Source organism: Varanus komodoensis, unplaced genomic scaffold, assembly GCF_004798865.1.
Source record: "Varanus komodoensis strain SLA01 unplaced genomic scaffold, ASM479886v1 scaffold77, whole genome shotgun sequence".
In the NCBI taxonomy this organism is placed as follows: domain Eukaryota; kingdom Metazoa; phylum Chordata; class Lepidosauria; order Squamata; family Varanidae; genus Varanus; species Varanus komodoensis.
Genome location: NW_025336442.1, coordinates 2,964,631 through 2,983,440, shown reverse-complemented (window position 1 = coordinate 2,983,440; position 18,810 = coordinate 2,964,631). Strand labels below are relative to the sequence as shown.

The 18,810-nt window shown below is 51.0% G+C and overlaps 2 protein-coding genes across 2 annotated transcripts; one reads left to right on the top strand and one right to left on the bottom strand.

The window, feature by feature from the left end:
* Positions 1-3,883: 3,883 nt before the first annotated feature.
* Positions 3,884-15,867, bottom strand: PRPF4 (pre-mRNA processing factor 4). The gene is made up of 14 exons (XM_044453178.1): positions 15,773-15,867; positions 14,283-14,460; positions 13,568-13,754; positions 13,383-13,470; positions 12,930-13,009; positions 12,603-12,696; positions 11,773-11,867; positions 11,084-11,142; positions 10,386-10,509; positions 8,133-8,222; positions 6,194-6,316; positions 5,502-5,609; positions 5,273-5,391; positions 3,884-4,471 (listed from the first exon to the last, which is right to left on the bottom strand). Exons 2-14 carry the CDS (start codon positions 14,341-14,343, stop codon positions 4,305-4,307), a joined length of 1,395 nt encoding a protein of 464 aa, XP_044309113.1. The 5' UTR covers positions 14,344-14,460; positions 15,773-15,867; the 3' UTR covers positions 3,884-4,304.
* A 153-nt stretch (positions 15,868-16,020) lies between these two features.
* CDC26 (cell division cycle 26) lies at positions 16,021-17,760 on the top strand. Its single transcript, XM_044453067.1, is given in 2 exon segments — positions 16,021-16,101; positions 17,273-17,760. Coding segments are annotated over 2 exon segments (258 nt in total). The 3' UTR covers positions 17,450-17,760.
* Positions 17,761-18,810: the final 1,050 nt, after the last annotated feature.

Genomic DNA, 18,810 nt, shown 5'->3' with positions numbered 1-18,810 from the left:
GCTACATACCATTTATAGGCCTTTACAACATCTGCCTTTATTGGGCTTAGTTCAACCTCAAGATAAGACAATGCTCGCACTCTTGGTCATCATTCATGGAATTACGGGAGTTCCATTGCAGTGATGGGAAAAGCTATACCGTTCAATTCTAGCAAGTTCTTAAAGGTCTACTCTGAGTAAGAGCTTGCGACTGCCTCAGTTTCCTGGGAACATCTCAATGCGGTATAAAACGTTCCCATTCAGTGCATTTGATGAGGGCGTCAGTGCCCTGCCATTGGCAAGTCAAATTCGCGCCGCAACAGGTGAGAACACAATCCGTGGACATCCTGCTTACGGTACCAGAGTGGGCGCAACTGGTTTCATCAGGAAGCACACCACTGTCCCCCGTGCGTAGGAGCCACAGTATGAACGTAAAACTGAGCAGTCAAGCACCACTGGGTTGCGATTATTAATAGAGGGTATAGCTAACTGTTTCCACATGACGTTGGCTGCATTCCATTTTTGAGCCCTTTCTAACAGCTGCCATTACTGGGCTTAGTTCAACGTCAAGATAAGACAATGCTTGCACTCTTGGTCATCATTCATGGAATTACGGGAGTTCCAGTGCATTGATGGGAAAAGAGCTATACTGTCAATTCCAGCACATTCTTAAAGGTCTACTCTGAGTAAGAGCTTGCGCCTGCCTCAGTTTTCTCGGGACATCTCAATGCGGTATAAAACGTTCCCATTCAGTGCATTTGATGAGGGGGTCAGTGCCCTGCCATTGGCAAGTCAAATTCGCGCCGCAACAGGTGAGAACACAATCCGTGGACATCCTGCTTACGGTACCAGAGAGGGCGCAACTGGTTTCATCTGGAAGCACACCACTGTCCCCCGTGCGTAGGAGCCACAGTATGAACGTAAAACTGAGCAGTCAAGCACCACTGGGTTGCGATTATGATTGGAGGGTAAAGCTAACTGTTTGTTGGCTGCATTCAATTTATGAGCCCTTTACAACATCTGCCATTACTGGGCTTAGTACAATGTCAAGATAAGACCATGCTTGCACTCTTGGTCATCATTCATGGAATTACGGGAGTTCCATTGCAGTGATGGGGAAAAGCTATACTGTTCAATTCCAGCACGTCCTTAAAGGTCTACTCTGAGTAAGAGCTTGCGCCTGCCTCAGTTTCCTGGGGACATCTCAATGCGGTATAAAACGTTCCCATTCAGTGCAATTGATGAGGGTGTCAGTGCCCTGCCATTGGCAAGTCAAATTCGCGCCTCAACAGGTGAGAACACATCAGGAAGCACACCACTGTCCCCCGTGCATAGAAGCCACAGTATGAATGTAAAACTGAGCAGTCAAGCACCACTGGGTTGCGATTATGATTAGAGGGTAAAGCTAACTGTTTCCATATGACGTTGGCTGCATTCCATTTATGAACCCATTACAACATCTGCCATTGGGGGCTCGGGGGGCTGAAGGCTGGGACACTGGGGTTTTAAACGTAGGCTTTTAAAACCAGGGATGCGGACAAGATGGAAGCAGCGGCCACCTGCATTTTGTGAGGGCAGATCTCTGCTTCTGAACTTTTGGCTAACTGAAGCCGAGAGAAAGAGGGAGGGAGGGCGGGAAAGGTGTGGTTGAACAGCATTTTTGGCTGTGCCAAAGACCTCCATCCAGGTAGTGGCAAGACCTGATCAGCCAGAGAATGCTTACCATGCTACTGAAGCTGGTAACTACCGGAGATGTATGTAGACCGGTCTTCCAGATGTACCGCACTCCACGTGGAAAAATAGCAGTGCTTTTTAAAAGTTCTAATTTTAAAAAGGATTAATTTTAAACATTTTAATATTTTTCTTTTTACAAAAGAAAAATCAATAAAATACTTATCCTATCTTTCACTTTCTAATAAGAAATGTTGTTACAAGGAAATCTTGTCACAAACAAACCAAGGGCTGGAGTTCTGCACGCCTGGTATAGAGGAATTATGGTGTTTAAATTTACGGGCCCTGGCTAGGTCGAGTTGAATTTTCCCAGATCCAGTCAGCCCTTCAGAAACTGAGCACAGAGGTCATGTGTCCCTTCCCCCTTCCCCAACTTGCAGAAAATGCCAGCTCGCTAACTAAGTACGCAGCTTATCTGCCTGTCAAACTGGACTGCAACAGACCCTGGGAACCAAAGGCAGCGGCAATTCCAGGTCCCAGGAATTCTCACTGCTGTCACCAAGGCAAGGTCAAGTTGTGCTTTGTTAAAAAGGCTGCGTGGCATATGCAAAGATGTGTTCCCGTTCTGTGCAGGGAGAGTTCCAAGTGGAAAACAGAGCCCTCTGCGCCGCCTGGGCTGAAGCATTTTGGAAACCGTCTCCAACCTGGTGCTCTCAGGTGGGGAGGCAGGAATTGCAGTCCAATGCACTCTGAAAGGCATCGCGTAGGGCAGGTGATTTTCAGCTTTCGAATGGAAAAACACACAATTACAGAAGGGGGTACAGAAACGGTGCAGAGGAAAGTGTGCTTACCCCCCAGTGTGAGAAGCGGTGCTCCGCCCACCAGACCGACCAGCGGGAGATTCAAGACCAGCCACCAAAAATAATAATGAGGGATTTGCCGAGACGGGCTTGGAGGATGAAACGAATCCATGAGGGCTTTGCCAGGGGGAATCTGCAGCCTCCAGGTCTGCAGGCGCCATGGCCCCAAATACCAGCGGCTAGGGAGGGCTGGGGGCAGAAGCCTTGCATCTGCTTTGGGGGCTTCGTCCACGCAGCTGCTTGGCAACAGGTTGCCAGTGGAGACAGCTGTCAGCTCTGACCGAGCATCACTCCTCTTACAGCAGGACTGAATCTTTTAACCCCATGGGCCGAGCCCCAGTCCGGAGAGGTTCTTGGGGGCCCCACACCAGGGGTGGGAATGACCAAAGGCAAAAAGGGGCAAGGGCAAAGCAGACCAGCTCTTACTGCCAGCTCCTCCACCTTAGGAGAGGCGTTTCACGCCTGCCGAACGGGCACTGCGGGGAGGCTGCCACAAAGCAGGGAAACCATCAAACGATCTGTTGCTTGGGTGAGGAAGAGGGACCAGTGAAGGGGCAGGCCCACCTGGAGAAAACCAGAAGGCTGGATTTGGCTCCCCAGCTTGAGGTTTTGCACCCTGTCCCCATAGAGCAGGAGTAGCTGTATGTCCCAGTTGAGGAAGTAAGAAAACTATGGGGCCGAGGAAGAGCCCAGAAGCGACAGGAGGAGGGGGCAGAGTGGGCCCTGGATTGAGATTTGGAAGCAAATCCACACACTGGCTTTTGCTGCAGGCTTCATCTTCTATTGCATGTTAGCCAGCACGCAGGGGACTTTGCAGCAGCAAAAACAGGAGTGATGAGCAGCATCTTGGACAAAGCAAGCCCGTCCGGAACCCAGGAGGGGCTGGGTTAAGCCCTCTGACCTGATCCAGGTGTACAGTTAGGGCAGGCGAGAGTTAGACCTTCAGAGCAAGGCAGGGGCAAAGGCCCCAGGGCAGGGGTGCTGCCAGCCGGGCGCCTGCTCCCTTGCAGCTGCCTGGGAACAAGCTGCCCACCAGCCTCAGCCCTCCAAGCCACTCTCCAACTGGGAAGAGCAACAAGGCGCGAGTCCAGCTGCCTGCCTGCTCTGCCTCCTGGAAGCTCAGGAAGAGCACGCCCGCGTCCCACGGCCCATGAGGCAATCTGTATCCCGTAGGGCCACTTGGCGACAGCTGCCCACCTTCGAAGGGCTGCAGGAAACCGGCAGGTAGAACGGGAAGAGAGGGCAGGGGAGGTGATCAGCAGAGCACCGGGGCAAGTGGGCCCTGCATTCCTCAGCTGCTTCGGAGGCCCACTGAGCGCTGCCTTGCTGTGCAGAGGAGGGGAAGGCACGTCAAGAAGGCAAGGGACAGAGGCTTCGCAATTCAGGCAGTGGCCTGCTTTAATACGAATAATGGTCCAACGGGGAAGGCGCTCCAAGCCCAGGAACAAGCTGAGTGAGCCTGGGGGCAGCCCTCCACCGGCATCTCACCAGACCGCTGCAGGGCGAGGCACACAGGGCCCCCTGGCCTCTGCCTGCCCTCGGGGGGCTGCTGAGGTGGGACGGGGCCCGGTCCGAGGGCTGGGCAGGAGCAGCAGGGGCAGACGCTCTTCTAGCAAAGGTCCCCAGCGAGGACGTGGGGCGGGCAGCGTCGACAGGCTGCTTCCCCGACAGGGCCCAGGCTGTGGCGGCCAGTGCCTTCCTTTGCTACGGAAGCTGGGAAGGGCCAGTCCAGCAGTAGCGGCGGCGGCGGCGGCAGGAACATCGCTCCTACTCAGCCATCCACAGCTTGAAGGTTCAGTCGTAGGAGCACGTGGCGATCAGCTGCCCGTCCTGGGAGATGTCCAAGCCCATGACTTTGCCTTCATGTCCCGCCAGGGTTTTCAGCGGGGACCAGCCGGGGTGTGTCCAGACCTTTGCTGTGTTGTCGTAGGCGCCGGTGAGCAGGAAGTTGCCATGATTGGCTACGGAGAGGGAGAGAGAAAGAACCTTAAGCGCGGAGGCAGAAGAACACGGGAGAGCGGAACACAAGCAAAATGGGGGTTGGGCAGAGCTACCCCCCACCTGGCTCCTTCCAGGCATTTTGGACTACAGGGCTCAAACTGCCAACCATGCTTGCTGGGACTGATGGGAGTTGTGCCCAGAGGACACATGGTTGCTGCCCCTGTGACAATGCACCTGTGAGCATGGGCATCTGAGGGGGGGATCATGTGCCCACCGCATGATGTAAGGAAGAGACCAGCTTTCTTTGGGACAGGGAGGAGAAGAGCTCTGCCCCATGGAGGCCATGCTCCCTCCCTGCACTGTCTGACCCCCACATCTCTGGCTCCAGCCTGTGAGGGGCCCCTTGACCCATCCCCCACAAGGGGCCCCCCGCCTCCTGACTTGGCCTTCTCCCCACCAGGGGCTCCCACTCGCTGGCTTGCAGGAGAGAGCCGAGGAGCAGGCAAGCTGTGGCCCCGGCCCGGCCTGGCCAGTGTGACAGGCCAGTGAACAGAGGAGGCGCGAGTCCAGAGGGTCTTCTCAGCAGGCACCGCCGGACTGGGAGGCCTGGGACTGGGCAGGGGCACGACCAGGCCGCCCTCTGGGGGAGCTGGCTGGCTCTGGGGGAGGGCGAGAAGGAAGGCAGCAGCCAGCGGGAGTGGCCAGTGCCACTGCTACACCGAAGACAGAAGGGGGGCTACTGCTGCTACAGGGAGAGGCTTTGCTGGACCCCACGCCCTCCACATTCCCACTGCTTAGCTGGGGCAAGAAAAAAGACTCACGTTCAAACCAGACCCCCGTCACCAGGCTCTGATGGGCAGGAATGGTGTAGATGCATTTCCTCTGGCAGAGATCCCAGACCTTGCAGGTGTTGTCGCCGCTGCCGGTGGCAATGTGGTACCTGCGACAGGCGCGGAGGCTTAAGGGTCATGTGCTGGTGCGGCTGGGGGGCAGCTTCAAAGCTGGGCCCGGCCCCCCACCCCTGCCAGGTGGCGGCACAGGGCTCCTTACCCATTGGGGGAAAAGCTGATGCCGTAGATCTCCTTGAGGTGGCCTTCCAAAAACATGATGCAGCGCCCGGTGCGCAGGTCCCACACGCGGCCAAAGGCATCGAGGCCACTGGAGGGAAGAGGAACTGTCAGGTGTGCCCACGTGGCACTCACCCCATGTCCACCCACTGATGCGCCTCCTGCGAACGAGGTGGATTCACTCGAGGCAGCCTTCCTCAGCAGTGTCCAAGTGAGTCGGACCACATCTCCCATCAGCCCCAGCACTGGAGTAACAGAGCAAAGGCTTGCAAGGATGCAGAATGAGGCCCTCCTTTAGGCTTCCCTGTTACCTCTGCGCTAAATCCTCAAGTGAGAGAGCGCTTTCCCCTTTACCGACCGGCACAGCCCTGGTGGGCATCAGACCTGAGCAGGCTCCCTGGGGGTTGTGAAAGGACCCAGGGCCTGAGTGGAATCCACCTGGAGAGGAGCCTCCGGTGCTGAGGCCCCCCTTTCCTGGACCCCCTCCCCCGGAGGTCAGGCAGGAGCCCACACGGCCTTGTTTCCCTGCACCTTTATTTCAGGAAGCCTTCCTGGTTTGACCAGCCACTGTTTTCTGGGAGATGCTGTTCTAAATCCAGTGTGGCAGAGCTTTACAAGAAAAAACTGTTCCCCACTGGGGCACTGTGGAGTTGAGGAAGGCAAGCGTGCGTTTACCCGGTGCCGGCGAGGGAGCCATCGACGTGGAAGGCGATGTCGTAGACCCCTTTGCTGTGCCCCTCCTGGTGCAGAATCTCCTCCTGAGCTTCCAGGTCCCACAGACGCCACGAGTGGTCGTAGCTGCAGGGGAGAGGGAAGCGAGCGCAGAAACACGGGTGTGAGCAGCGTCTTTCCCTTTCAGGAGGCTGCCTGGGCTTCTCTGTCAGCCTGAGGGCCAGGGCTTGTTTTGGAGAAACTGCAGGGGACTGCGTTCTGGGGGCAGGCAGGGCCAGAACGCTGAAAAATCTCAGCATGGTTTGGAGGAAAAGCTCTCACTGCCAGTAAGTGAGCTTTAGAAGAAGCATTTCGGCCTTCTGGAATTGGGGGCATCAGATGGCACAAAAACCAGGAAACCACCAAACAAACTGTGGTCTGTTGGAACCATGGTTAAAAGAAATATGAAACCAAGAAAACCGACAGCATGGCTGTCTGGGCTGGGACACCACACCAGACAGGCTGGATCTGGCCGTGGCCTTGTGGTTCCATGCCCTGGTCTACACTGATCACCACACCTTGAGCTGGGCCAGACTTGATCTAAAATAAGTGGGGACACTGCAGAAGATGCCCTCGCATTAAGCAAACAGCCAGACGGGCAGGTATGTTTTCGGTGGTGGCAAGAGGCATGGAACTCATTCCTGTCTGGGGTATTTCAGTCCCTCTCTTTGATCTTCTCCCTGAGTTTATGGCTTGGATTGATGGAAATCATTTTCACATATGATCTATTTTAATGTTGGCACTTATTTCTACTGTTTGGCCTCTGGCCATTATTAGCATATGAACGGATTTTAACTGTATACTCCTGAAGCATTTATAAAATTTTAATAAGCTGCTTTCAGGGGGGCCTTTTTTCCCATATGTAAACATAAGAAAAGTTAAATAAAGCAAGCAGAACAGAACAAAACAACACCCGCCTAAGGGCTCAGTCTGATGCATGTTCACAGAGAAGTCCTCCAACTTCTAGGCATGCTGGGAGTGGTGGGACTTTCCCCTGTCTAAACATGCATTAAATGGTAGCCTGTGGGGGTCACAGGAGAGCAGTCTGCTGCAAATCACTGGGTAAGTTTGGGAGACAAGATACCCCTTCCCAAAATCTGGCTGAGACAAACTCACTTGGCAGTGGCCCCTAAACAAACCATTCCGTGGAGAGTTGAGAAACCAGGCATTTCGGCTTTTCCCAATTTCTAGTTCCACTGGTTGCGATGATATAAAAAAATATATAGTTACACTAAAGCTTGGTTGCATCTGGTTGTTATAAGAACCTTGCAATATTCAGAATTGGTGGCTGAATCTTCCTTTTCCCTCTCCACCTTTTTGGCTTTTTTGTGCCACGTATTTTTAGGTAGAAAGATCCAGAAGCCGCATAGGCAGACTTTCTGACTTTCCAGTTTATTTCCAGTTTGGACTTTCCAAGGAAAGAAAAAAACCTGGTTGTGCTGTTGTGGCTGCCTGTCTACTTCGTTATAACTTTCAGTTTTACGAGATGATTGCCGGGGAGGAGCTCTTGCTAGGCTGGCAGAGCCCCCATTTTTCAAGCAGAAGCTCCTAGGCTTCAATTCCTGGCATCTCCAGTCAGGACTAAACTCCTGCCTGAAACTCTGGAAGACTGCTGCCTCCAGTCTGTGCCAACAATGCAGATCTAGATGGACCAAAATATGGTTCAGTATAAGGCAGATTTCCCCTTAGAGCAGCCCCATTATCAGACCTTAAGGACTAGAACCTTACTTTGTTAGTAGCGGAGGACCTGATCTGCATCACAAGGTTCAGTTCCTGGGAGGGTAAGGAAGAAATCCCACCTGCAACTCAGGAAGGCAGCTGCTGCCAGTCAGTGTTGCCCATACTGGCCAGGAGGGCTAAGGGCTGGATCGGAAGAAGGTAGCTGGTTCTGTCAACCCCTTACCAGGTGGTGCCCAGGAACCTGCCGGAGGGATGCCAAGCCACCCGCGCCACTCTCACCGTGTGCCCTTCGATGTCGGCCACCGGCTCATCGCTGAAAGAAACACAGGGATGCCCCACTGGAGGTTGCTGATCGGGCCTGCCATTTTCAGGAGACAGCAACGTGCCCATTCTTCAGCGTGAGAGGGCAAGGCCACCGTGCAGCAAGTGTTGTGAAGCCTCATGAGGGGTGCCCTTCTCGACTGCTGCAGAGGTCAGTCCACTGCTGGGTGATTTCTATTGGCAGCTGAAGGCACAATCCAACTGGCGTTTAGATGGCGGAGGGGGAGTCTACCCTCTGTGTGGCTGGTTGGGATATGCTTTTTTCCAGTCTAAACACAACTATGATTGTGCCCTCACTTGAATTATACAGCAGGATTTGTCGAAGGTTTGATGCACTGCAAACCTATCACAGGACAGGGTTGCCAGCAAAACAGACGCTGCAGAGCCCCAACGTGACAGGCGGGGGCAGGCTACTGTTCTGCAACCATCCTGAGACTGAAAGATGGAGAACTGGACTCACGGTGCAGAAGCAAGCATGCAGGGTGGAGCTGGGGCGAGTCAGCACCACAGCAGCTTCTGCCCGCAGCAAGAATGTCAGACAGAAACAAGTCACTTCCCCCAAAGGCCCAATTAACCCTGGAGCCAGCTGCATTTCCCATGATCCGCAGCACTTGAGAGCTGCTGAAACAAGCTCAGCTTCTGTCCTTTGGGTGTCACCCAGAGGGTGCTCTAGGACACAGGACAGGGAAAGGTGCATGAAACCGTCCACTCCAGGCAAAATAGCTGAAATGCAAGGGGCAGAAGAAGAGAGCTGGAAGCACTGGTTCATGGAGAAGGAGGCTCTCTCCCATCCAAATACGTATCTCTAGAGGGTTTCAGAACCAGCATCTCCAACATGGTGCCTGATATGGTGGTCTTGGCACCCACCAAGATCCCATTTCGTCCTGATTTTCAATTTCTTAAGGATCTGGAAACCCATTATTTTCAATCTGAGAGCCTGGCATGCTGGAGAATGCCACCTTTCTTGGGGTTCCTGGGAGAGGCCTAGTATTCCAGAACTTAGACATTATTTATGAATGGGCATGCCTTCCTCCATGGCAGCCATTTTGTGACAGTGCCCACAATGCAGCCTGAACATTCCACAAATGCCCATGGCCCCCAAAAGGTCAGGCACTCCTGCTCTGAAAAAAAAAGCAACAGTTACTTGGAAAGGGAAGTCTGCCCATCAACACCGTTAACGATCAGAGATTACATATCCAACAAATAAAGGGATACCCCAATAGAATCGCTTGACCCACCTCAGAGGTACTTATTTTGGTTTTTTCACTAGTTCTCATTTGCCAAGGAAACTGCCAGTTATTGGGAGGATTAGAAATGCTATTCAGTATGTTTATAATCCTCCCAATAACTAATGTTCTTGGGGGGAATTACAACCCAAGACAAAACAAAAATGCCATTAACAATATAAATACAACACAAATATTTACAAGGATAAGATCTAATGCAATCAATGAACAGCACAGGAATCAATGCAATAGTCACAGTAATTTCAAACCAGGTCTCTCAAATGTCTGAGAGGAAACAAGCACTTTGCTTGTTTTCAAGGATTCTGGATCGATTTTCAAACCATCAGCTAGAAGTGATGGTACCTTGGCTCACAAAGTTATGGTTATAGTGGTACCTGGGCTCACAAAGTTAATTTGTCCCAGGACTCTGGTCGTGACCCAAATTGGTTGAGACCCAAGTCAAATTTCCCCGTAAGGGTCAATGTAATTAAGGTTAATCTGTTCTGCAACTATTTTTTTTACTCACAAAAATTTGGAGCAAAGTGACAAAGAACACCAAAGATCGTGGCCATCTCCCCCCCGCAGTGATCATGTGTGGGGGGGAGACGGGTGCGATCGCGGGTGCGCTGGGGGGGATGCGGGCGCACTCGGGGAGGGAACACAGGCACAATCGTGACCATCCCCCCCCAGCACAATCGCAGCCATCTCCCCTCCCCTCGGACGACCGTGCTCACAGCCGTGCAGGGAAGGCGGGTGCGCTCCTGATTGTCACCCGATGCCGAGTTCGCAACCTGCGGCAAAATTCTCATGCAATTTCTGTTTGCAACCCGATTTGGTCATGAACTGAGCCGTTTGTGAGCCGGGGTACCACTATACTGTGGTCTGCTGGAAATGGCCGCTGAGGAGAAGATCAGTTAGTTCAGACATACCTTTCAAGACTCCAAAGCTTGACCGAGCCATCGGCTGCACAGGAAGCCAGGTTCACGTCCTTCTTGTCCTGAGAGATGGTTGCACTGGGATGGAAGACAACCGACCCCACATTTGTATTATGTCCTTGGGAAGAGAAAAAGAGAAAGCCAGCTATTTAGCAGATCTGCCAGAGAAAGGAAGGGTGGGAGGGTGTGTGAATATCTTCTATGGCCCACTGGTATAGCAGGTAAAAGGCTATAACTCTGAACCACTGACAACACAGAAATCTGCATTGTGTTCAGATGAGTCAGAATCTGACCTGCAGATCAGTATATATGGGCAAGTGTGCATCAGCTCTAATGCAAATTACTGCAAACAGAACAAAATCCAGGTAAAAAGAAATCCAATTGCATCAACGAATGCATGATGGGAAAAGGAGGATCTGCAAAATTCCAAAGGGATTGATTTGACGGAAGACTGCACATCTCAACCCTGAACGCAGAAAGTGAAAGGTTCAGAATTTGCCACACAACGATGTATTTGCTCAAAGGAGCACACTGATGCCTACACTGAAATGCACCAAAAAGATCACACAGTGCCACTCTCAGAATGGAGAGCTTGTCTCTGCCACCAGGCCTTTCAGTCATTCCTGGTCTCTGGAGGAGAACAGAGAAAAGCAGCTGCTTTGTGGGTGAGGAGTGCATGGAAGACTCTGTACCTCGCAACGTGTGGACAAGATTGCAGTCTGGCACGGACCACAGTTTGCAGAGGCCACTCCTGTAGGTGGAAAGGAAGGTGGTTACAGGGAAGGAAGACCACCCAGCATTTAATTTTCCTTCTTTGAAAATTGTTCTATTCCAGTTTTCTACTTTACAAGTAACTCTCAAGGCTGTTTAACAGAGAAATGACCAAACTGACATAAAGATTAGCTCTATCTAGGGGTCCACACACACAAACACAACATTTGTGTAGGTGAAGAGACATGAATACCCAGAAAAAAAGATCCAAGGAAAAAGACTTTTTTTCCTGAATGTTTCTGGGTTTTTTCCCTTCTGGTGCCTTCACATCTTCATGTCAGTGTGTAGATTTACTCACTATGTTTTTATACCCCACCAAAACCACAGGTCTCGCTGCAGTTTGCCAAAGTAACAAAGGTTAACACCCAAAAATACACAATTAAATATAACACCTTTAAAAATAAGAAATTAAGACCAGAATAAAAGTCAGTAGCAGTAAAGATTCAGCACAAAGCACCTAAAAGATGAACCCTCTACAGCAGTATCAGAGTCAAGCCAATAGATTGCCCTGCAGATCCTTCCTGGCTCATGGACAGCCCTCAGTGCCCATTCTGTACAAGATGAGAGAACTCAGGGGACAGGAGAACAAAGCACAAACAAGAAAACTTACCAGCAGGCTGTAGCCAGGAGCTTGGAGTTGGGACTGAAGTGGCAGTATGAGATGGGCCGGTCATCGCCGATTTGGCTGCAGAAATTATTCAGAGACTGAAAGAAAAGCAGTTCTTGCTCTCAGAGGAACCAACTGCATGCAGACAGACCTGAGACAAGCAAGGGCAGAAATGAGGCTGTTCCTCAAGACGCTCAGGAAGTGTGGGAGCACTGAACTCTCTACATCGACAATATTCCACCTAGCCCAGTATCATCTGCTCTCTTGGCAGTTGCTTTCCAAGTTGGAAGGGGATGAAAGGGGGGAAACATGACCATTCCACCAGCCCAGCTGAAACACGTTTTCTTCTTCGGAACACATTCTTTTTTTTCTTTGTGCAGATCTTTCTTTACAGATCATATTCCTGTCATCCACAATTGATGGGTTACAAGCTGCTCTGGGTGCCTTTCTGGCTGAGAAGTGGGACTAAATACCTTTTAAAAGGTGCCATCCCTAGACATACTGAGGCAGGAAAAGGTTCTGCAATTCCCAGTATGCACCAGCCAACCATGCTAGCCGGGAAACGCTGGACACTATAGGATCAAGCCCCCAGTAGAAGCCTTCCCTAGTCCAACTACTGACTGGACTAGGAAACTAGAGGTACTGAAGGTGAACCTGGAAACTTCTGCATGTGAAGTGTGTACTCTGGCCCAGAGGGAAGGGAAGAGGAGGAAGAACAAACACACAAACAAGGACTCCACTCTTCTGTGAGCTCACTGGGAGCTGCAGGTCCCGGGTACCTCTGGGAACCCTTTACTGGGGACAGGTGCCATGGCCAAAACGGCCTGACCTACCCGCAGAGATTTGTGCAGTTCCTGTTTCTGGGATGTCCGTGTGGCTTCTGGGACCTCCTTGAACATCCGTGCTTCATCCAACCGCTTCATGGCCCTGGGGCAGGAAAGAAAATGGGGCTCTTTCCATGTTCAAAAGGCCTGGCCTTTCTTCCTGCCTACATACAGCTCACTAGCTTTGTGGTGACATTTCTTCTGATAAGTGCATTGTGCCTTTGAGGCAAGGATCTGAAGTCCCTCGCTACCCCCAAACTCCAACTGTACCTGAACAAATATGCAGACCCTCCTTGCCAATGTTGGCACTGCCCTCTCCTGTCACCCACAACTTACCGGGGGAGTGAGTAGTTGGCAATCCACAGCCTGGCTGTCTTTAAGGTATTTGGTCCTTCATGGTACCACGTTTGTTGATACTATGAAAAATAAAACAGTAAAAGTTACCTTCCTTTAAATGTGGAATGATGATGAAATAGAAAGAATGTTATACAAATAATGCAGCTGAAGCTCTGAGATCAACCTAGACGATAAAAAAATACAAAAGCAAATATGGTGTATATATCTCAAATATATACAACATTTTTAAAGGAGCTACAAAAAGAGACACACATTCAAGCAGGTAAAATATGAAAAATGATTTTAAAATGCTGCATAGTAAAAATAAAACAATCTCCAGTTACACAAGTTTTTAAAAATAAAATGGGAATCAAGCAGAGGACAGTGCAAAGAGCCATGGGGTACTCCCAACACTTTCTCTGAAAAATGGAGATATGAGTGAGAGCTGTGTACCTCTTCTTTTGATTTCTTGGACTTTTCATCATCCTTCTTGGTTTTTTTCAAGGCATCTGTGCCAACCACTGAGAGAATGTTACGTAGCCTGGCAAGAAATAACATCACGGTTAAGTTGCCTCCATTTTTAGGTCAGGTTAATACTGTGAAAAGAAAGTGGGGCTGAAATTCCCTTCCTCTCTCACCTCTCCCTCCTTTCTGCAGGCCCTTCCCCAAAAAGCGTGATGGGCTCCCCAAGGGCTCGCAGGCAGGCCTTGACCTCAGAGTCATCTGTGGAAACGTTGATTTGCCGGGCCCGCTTCCGGCGCTCAAACTCCGCCAGCACTTCTGCCTGACGCTCACTGATATGGTCTTCCAGGTCAAAAACGTCACCTGACCACAGACGAGAGACAGGGAGTTACATCGGCTCTCAAATGCAATTCACCTCGGTTAGACCCTCAGTATCCCTGCTGAATCAGGCCCAGGTTCATCCAGTACAACATAGAGGGAGCACTTTCCTACAGAAGACAACGGTGTGGAAAAATTCATGGACAATAAAACTTTCAAAAGTTCCTGGTGCCGATGGCAGTAGGTCACATCCAGGATTGGAGGCAGCATGTCTCTGCATACCAGTTGGTGGGAAACATAGGCAGCACGACTCAGATGAACTCATGTCATGTTTGTGCACTTGCTTGTGGTGGCTGCCAATGCCACTGAGTGAACAGAACCGCAAAACCAGATGGAGCCTAGGTCTGATTCAGCACAGTTCTTCTTAAGTTCTTAGCATTTGCTGAAGAGCCACCTATAGGCATTTAAACCATCAACCGTAACATCAAACATCCTTTCCGCAGAAGTTGTGGCAGCATTCCCCTGCCCCATCCTTGCTTCCATCTCTGAGAAAGTTCACTGCCAAATTCTTACCAGTGGTGATATTGATGTTGCCAGCTTCAATAGCTGCTTTGACAGCATCCCTGCCCAACATCCCAGACTCCCCCTTAAGGAGACGTTCACGCTCTTTCTCTTCCAGACTTCCATAGAAAATTGGGCCTTTCTTGGCAGGCGGAGCATCTCCTTCATCTGAAGCCTTCGCCTTTGCCCCCTGCAAGGAAAAAACATAGAAACTGATTTGTGCAAAACACTGAACGTGGCTTAATCCCACTTGCGCACAACTGATCCCAGGGGACGCTAGAAGAGGATACCTAACCTACAGGAGGAAAGGGCGGTCTCATTTTGGCTATGGTTAGGGATTCCACAGCAATTCACCATTTAGGATTTTCAATGTGGATAGCATTGATTTTAAAATGCTCACCAATCACCCCTCTCCTCTCTGTGGATTCCTGGACCCCAAACTATCTGAGTTTGAGCCAATGAGTATTTCTGAAAACTAAACTGTCATAGAAAAGCAAATACAATAAAAAAGCAGACCTAACATAAACTTCCTGGGCAGCAAAAAGATGTAATATGGGCACCAGCCATACCTCTACTAGCAGGCAAGAGGTGGAGAGAGAAAAAGTAGTAATAATAAAACAAAAAAGCATAGATCAAAGAAACCAGTTCCTTGAGAACATGGGTGGGAAGGTTACATCCATGCCCTAATGTGGGTTTCCTGTGGACAGTTACTGGGCACTGTGGCACTGGGCATGGTCTGATGCAGCATGGCTTTCCTTATGCTCTTATGAACGTAACTAAGTAGTCAGAGGCAACAAATTAAAGATGTAATTCAATACATACTTATGACTCCCCAATCTGTTGTAGTGGCTAGAGAGCTGGACTGGGACGTGGAAAACCCAGGTTCCAGTCTCCACATGTCCATGAAACTTACTGGGTGATTTTGAGCCAATCATTGAGTCTCTCACTCTCACCTACCTCACAAAACTTGAGGATAAGAAAGGAAATGAGGTAGAGACTGGGTCTTGAGAGAACCAGGTTCTAACCCCACTTTGCCATGAAGCTCACTGGGCACCTCTGGGCTGATCACTGTCTCTCAGCCTAAATTACCTTACAGGTTGTTGAAAGGGTAAAAATGGAGGGAAAGGATTATATAAGCTGCCTGGGCTTGTGAGGAGGAGAAGAAAGGAGTGTACATATAAGAGATGAACACATGCATTGCCAGCATTTTACACCCAGTCCGAAGGTGCAACTTGGGGGAGGCTGGGAGCTGTGGGGCCCTTTTCGCTACCCAGGCAGAGAATTGCCCCTGACCAATTCTCTTAGGAAAGAAGCGAGTTCACAACCCGGTAAATGGAGACTGACGCTCCACTACGGCTGCGCCGGCCGAGGCACGATGTGCACTGCAGTCCAACGCATCTCAGGCGCCTGAGCCAGAGAAAGCCGGTCCCCACTCCTCCGCCTTCCGCCTGTACAGAGATAGCCAGCCCTAGCTAGAACCCGGACGCCCGGCCCTCTCTCACCGCAGGACCCCGCGACGACGCCCCTCGGACGGCTTTTCTCCTCAGCCCGGGAAAAGGGGATCCCGCGACAGGCGCCTTCGAAGCACTTCCGGGGCACTGGCTGCTTTTTGGGCTGCTCTAGGCTCTCACACTCGATGCCCGCACTTCCGGGTGCACCGTGAAGCATGCCGGGATTCATGTGTGTCAAGAGAACAAGCGAGAGAAGGGGTGCGCGCATGCGCCGCTGAGCGGGATTGTCCGGCGCGAAGATGCTGTGACGGAAGCCGACGCGCCTGGAGCTCAAGCTGGACGATATCGAGGAGTTCGAGGGGGCCCGCAAGGAGCTCGAGGTACGTGGCTGCACGGCGGGCCGCTGAAGCCCCCGTTGCTCACCATTCTAGGATGCTTCAAAAAAATCTCCCCTCTGTGCATGCTTAGGGACACTCTGCCCGCGGCTGGATGGTGGGAAAGCGGTGGCCTCTGACGGCCCCGTTACTCAATTTTCCAGGACACTCTGCAGTGCACTTTGTACATGCATAGACGCTTCTCGTGAATGAATATTTGGGGGAACGGGTAGTCGCTGAGGCCCCCGTTAACCAGCCTTCTAGCATCCTTAGAGGAAAATAAATCTGCTGTCTAAACATGCTTAGAGACACTGCCTATGGCTCAGTACTACAGAGGAAGAAGTGGTTGCTTCTTACACATCTTTCTGGGATGCTTAGAAACTCCTTTTAAAAAGCTGTTTTCCTTCCTAGGGGAATGGCCATTCCCCAACCTGGTGCCCTCCAAACGTGTTGGAAAGCCAGGAAGTCCTGGATTAGGCTTCTAGTCATGTACACGAGAACAAGACAGATGATGAGAAAATGATGGGTATGTAATGTATTCATAGACAAAGCAAAGTGAGAGATCTGCGGAGGGCCATGAGACAATAGTACAGCAAATATCGATGATTACAGGATATTGACATGACAATCAGGAAGACATGTGATTCAGTACATGTCTTGGGTGTGGGCTTGACCATGTAAACAACTCTTATTCCAACATGACAAGAAAAACTAGTCAGAGCAGCTTGGGCTGCTAGCAGAAGAATGGACATCAGATAGCGTTCCTTGGGGCCCCGTACCGCAGAGGATTAGCTTTGCAACTTGACTCAAATGAGAGGAGATTCCCAATCTCCTAAAGGAACAGATGACTAATAATATTTCAGGGAACAAAAAGCTTTTGGCATAGCTTTGCAGTGGGGTTTGGAGGGTCCTTGGGCAAGACACCCTGGTTGTGTTTGCCTTCTCCCCACCGTCATCTTGCTCCTCATCTTTTCCCAGCATGGCTACCACTGGGCTTGCATGACAGGCAGGGAGCAAGGAGGAAGTGCATCTTGAAGAAGCTGGTGGCCATGGTGAGGAGTACAGGCAACTCTCAAGTACTTTGGGCAATGGCCCCTGCTTGGAGTGTGGGCCCTCGGCAGGTGCCTAACCACACCTGCAATCGATGCCAGATCTTGTAATCTATTTGTTTTTGCAGAGTCGCAAAAAGCAACGTGAAGAGGTAGACGTGGTGGGCCCCAGCGATGGTGAGGGAGCCCTGGGGTTGAACACGGACCACAAAAGTCGGGAGCAGATGATCCATGACCGGATTGGCTACAAACCACAGCCGAAACCAAACAATCGTTCTTCCCAGTTTGGGAACTTTGAGTTCTAGAGCTGCAGTGTGGATGGCCCTTGTTGTGCTGGCATCTGCGGGAACTTTGGGCAAAGGAGGAGAGTGTTCAAGATCATGAACAGCTGGTGTGGAAATGGCCAAGGAGGCTGGGCCGGTCTCCTCTTGGCATTAAGGGAATCCAACCTTTCAGCAAACTTAAAGGCCTTACTTCTCCCATGAAAAAGACAAGGTGGAATGCCTGTTTCTCTGGTGACTTCTTAGATCCTTCTTAGCTGCTGTCTTAAATGTGTGTGGTTTTCCCAAGAAAAAAAGTATACAAGCAGCATTTTATAAAAGTGAGTGAAAATTTTTATCTGCTGTACAAATCGGGTTGGCTCCAGCTTGACAAGGGAACTGGCTTCCCCGTCCCCTGCAGCGCTTGCGTGGAATTGCTAGACATTCAGGCAGACTTGTGGAATGGAGCAATCCATGGTGTGTTGTGATCCCCCAAATTGGGGTGGAGGGACCTTCCGTAAGGCGCTTTTCTCTTGTTGAAGGCAGGCCCTAGAGCCAGCCTGGGATTGCTTTGAATCTTAGGGAAGAGTTGATACTTAATTCTACCAGAGAGAAGGCAGGTGAGTGGCCATAGCATAGTGCAGGGGTGGGGAACATGTATCGAGTGCAACGTCCACAAATCCTAACCAGTGTAGCCAGTGATGAAGGACGATGGGAGTTACAGTCTAACACCTGGAGGTCCATAGGTTTCTCAGCCTCTGGATTAAGAGCAAGAGGAGGGGATTGCTCTGCAGAAGGTCCAGGCTTAGCTGTTGTCATGATCAGTAGGCAGTCCTGAGTTGGATGGATCCAGTGCCTGGCATGATGCAGAGTAGCTTACTTAGGACAGCTGCTCTGTCTGTCCCTCTCTCATGCTCAAAGGCTCCTGAAGCGATTTACAAGAGGAGGATGGCACTGCCCCTAGGACTTTGATCTGTGAAGGACACAGCGTAGGGGGGAAATGGGATGGGGAGGGAAGAGGGGGCTACTGGAATGGTCCTGCATCCCCTTTCAGCTCAGCTCAGCTTGCTGGTGGTGCCTGGTGGGGGATGGGGAGCCTCAAGGGAGAGGTGCTTCCTCGGCATCTGCGTCCACCCTTCTCATTGCCTACATGTAGCCCGGAGTGGGACCCTTTTTGCTGAAGGGACAGCGAGATCACAAAGATGTGCTTTGGGCAGGGTCATCCCCCAGACCAGTCTTCTGTGCTTGTATAGTCCTGAGGAGTTCCTGAGCCAATCTTTTGTAGCATAGCCCTTATATTCATAGCAGGATCAGACCAATGGCCTACGACGCCTCACATCTACTTCCCAGAAGCAGTGTGTGAGTGCAATCCACCCAGCCACTGCTGTAGGCAGACATCTTCTTCT

Coding starts and splice junctions, on each gene's coding strand:
- PRPF4 (XM_044453178.1), bottom strand. CDS start 14,343: ATGTTGGGCAGGGATGCTGTCAAAGCAGCTATTGAAGCTGGCAACATC. Junction 10,510..11,083: donor TCTTGTCCACACGTTGCGAG/GTACAGAGTCTT, acceptor TCTCTTCCCAAG/GACATAATACAAATGTGGGG. Junction 5,392..5,501: donor ATCAGCTTTTCCCCCAATGG/GTAAGGAGCCCT, acceptor CGCCTGTCGCAG/GTACCACATTGCCACCGGCA.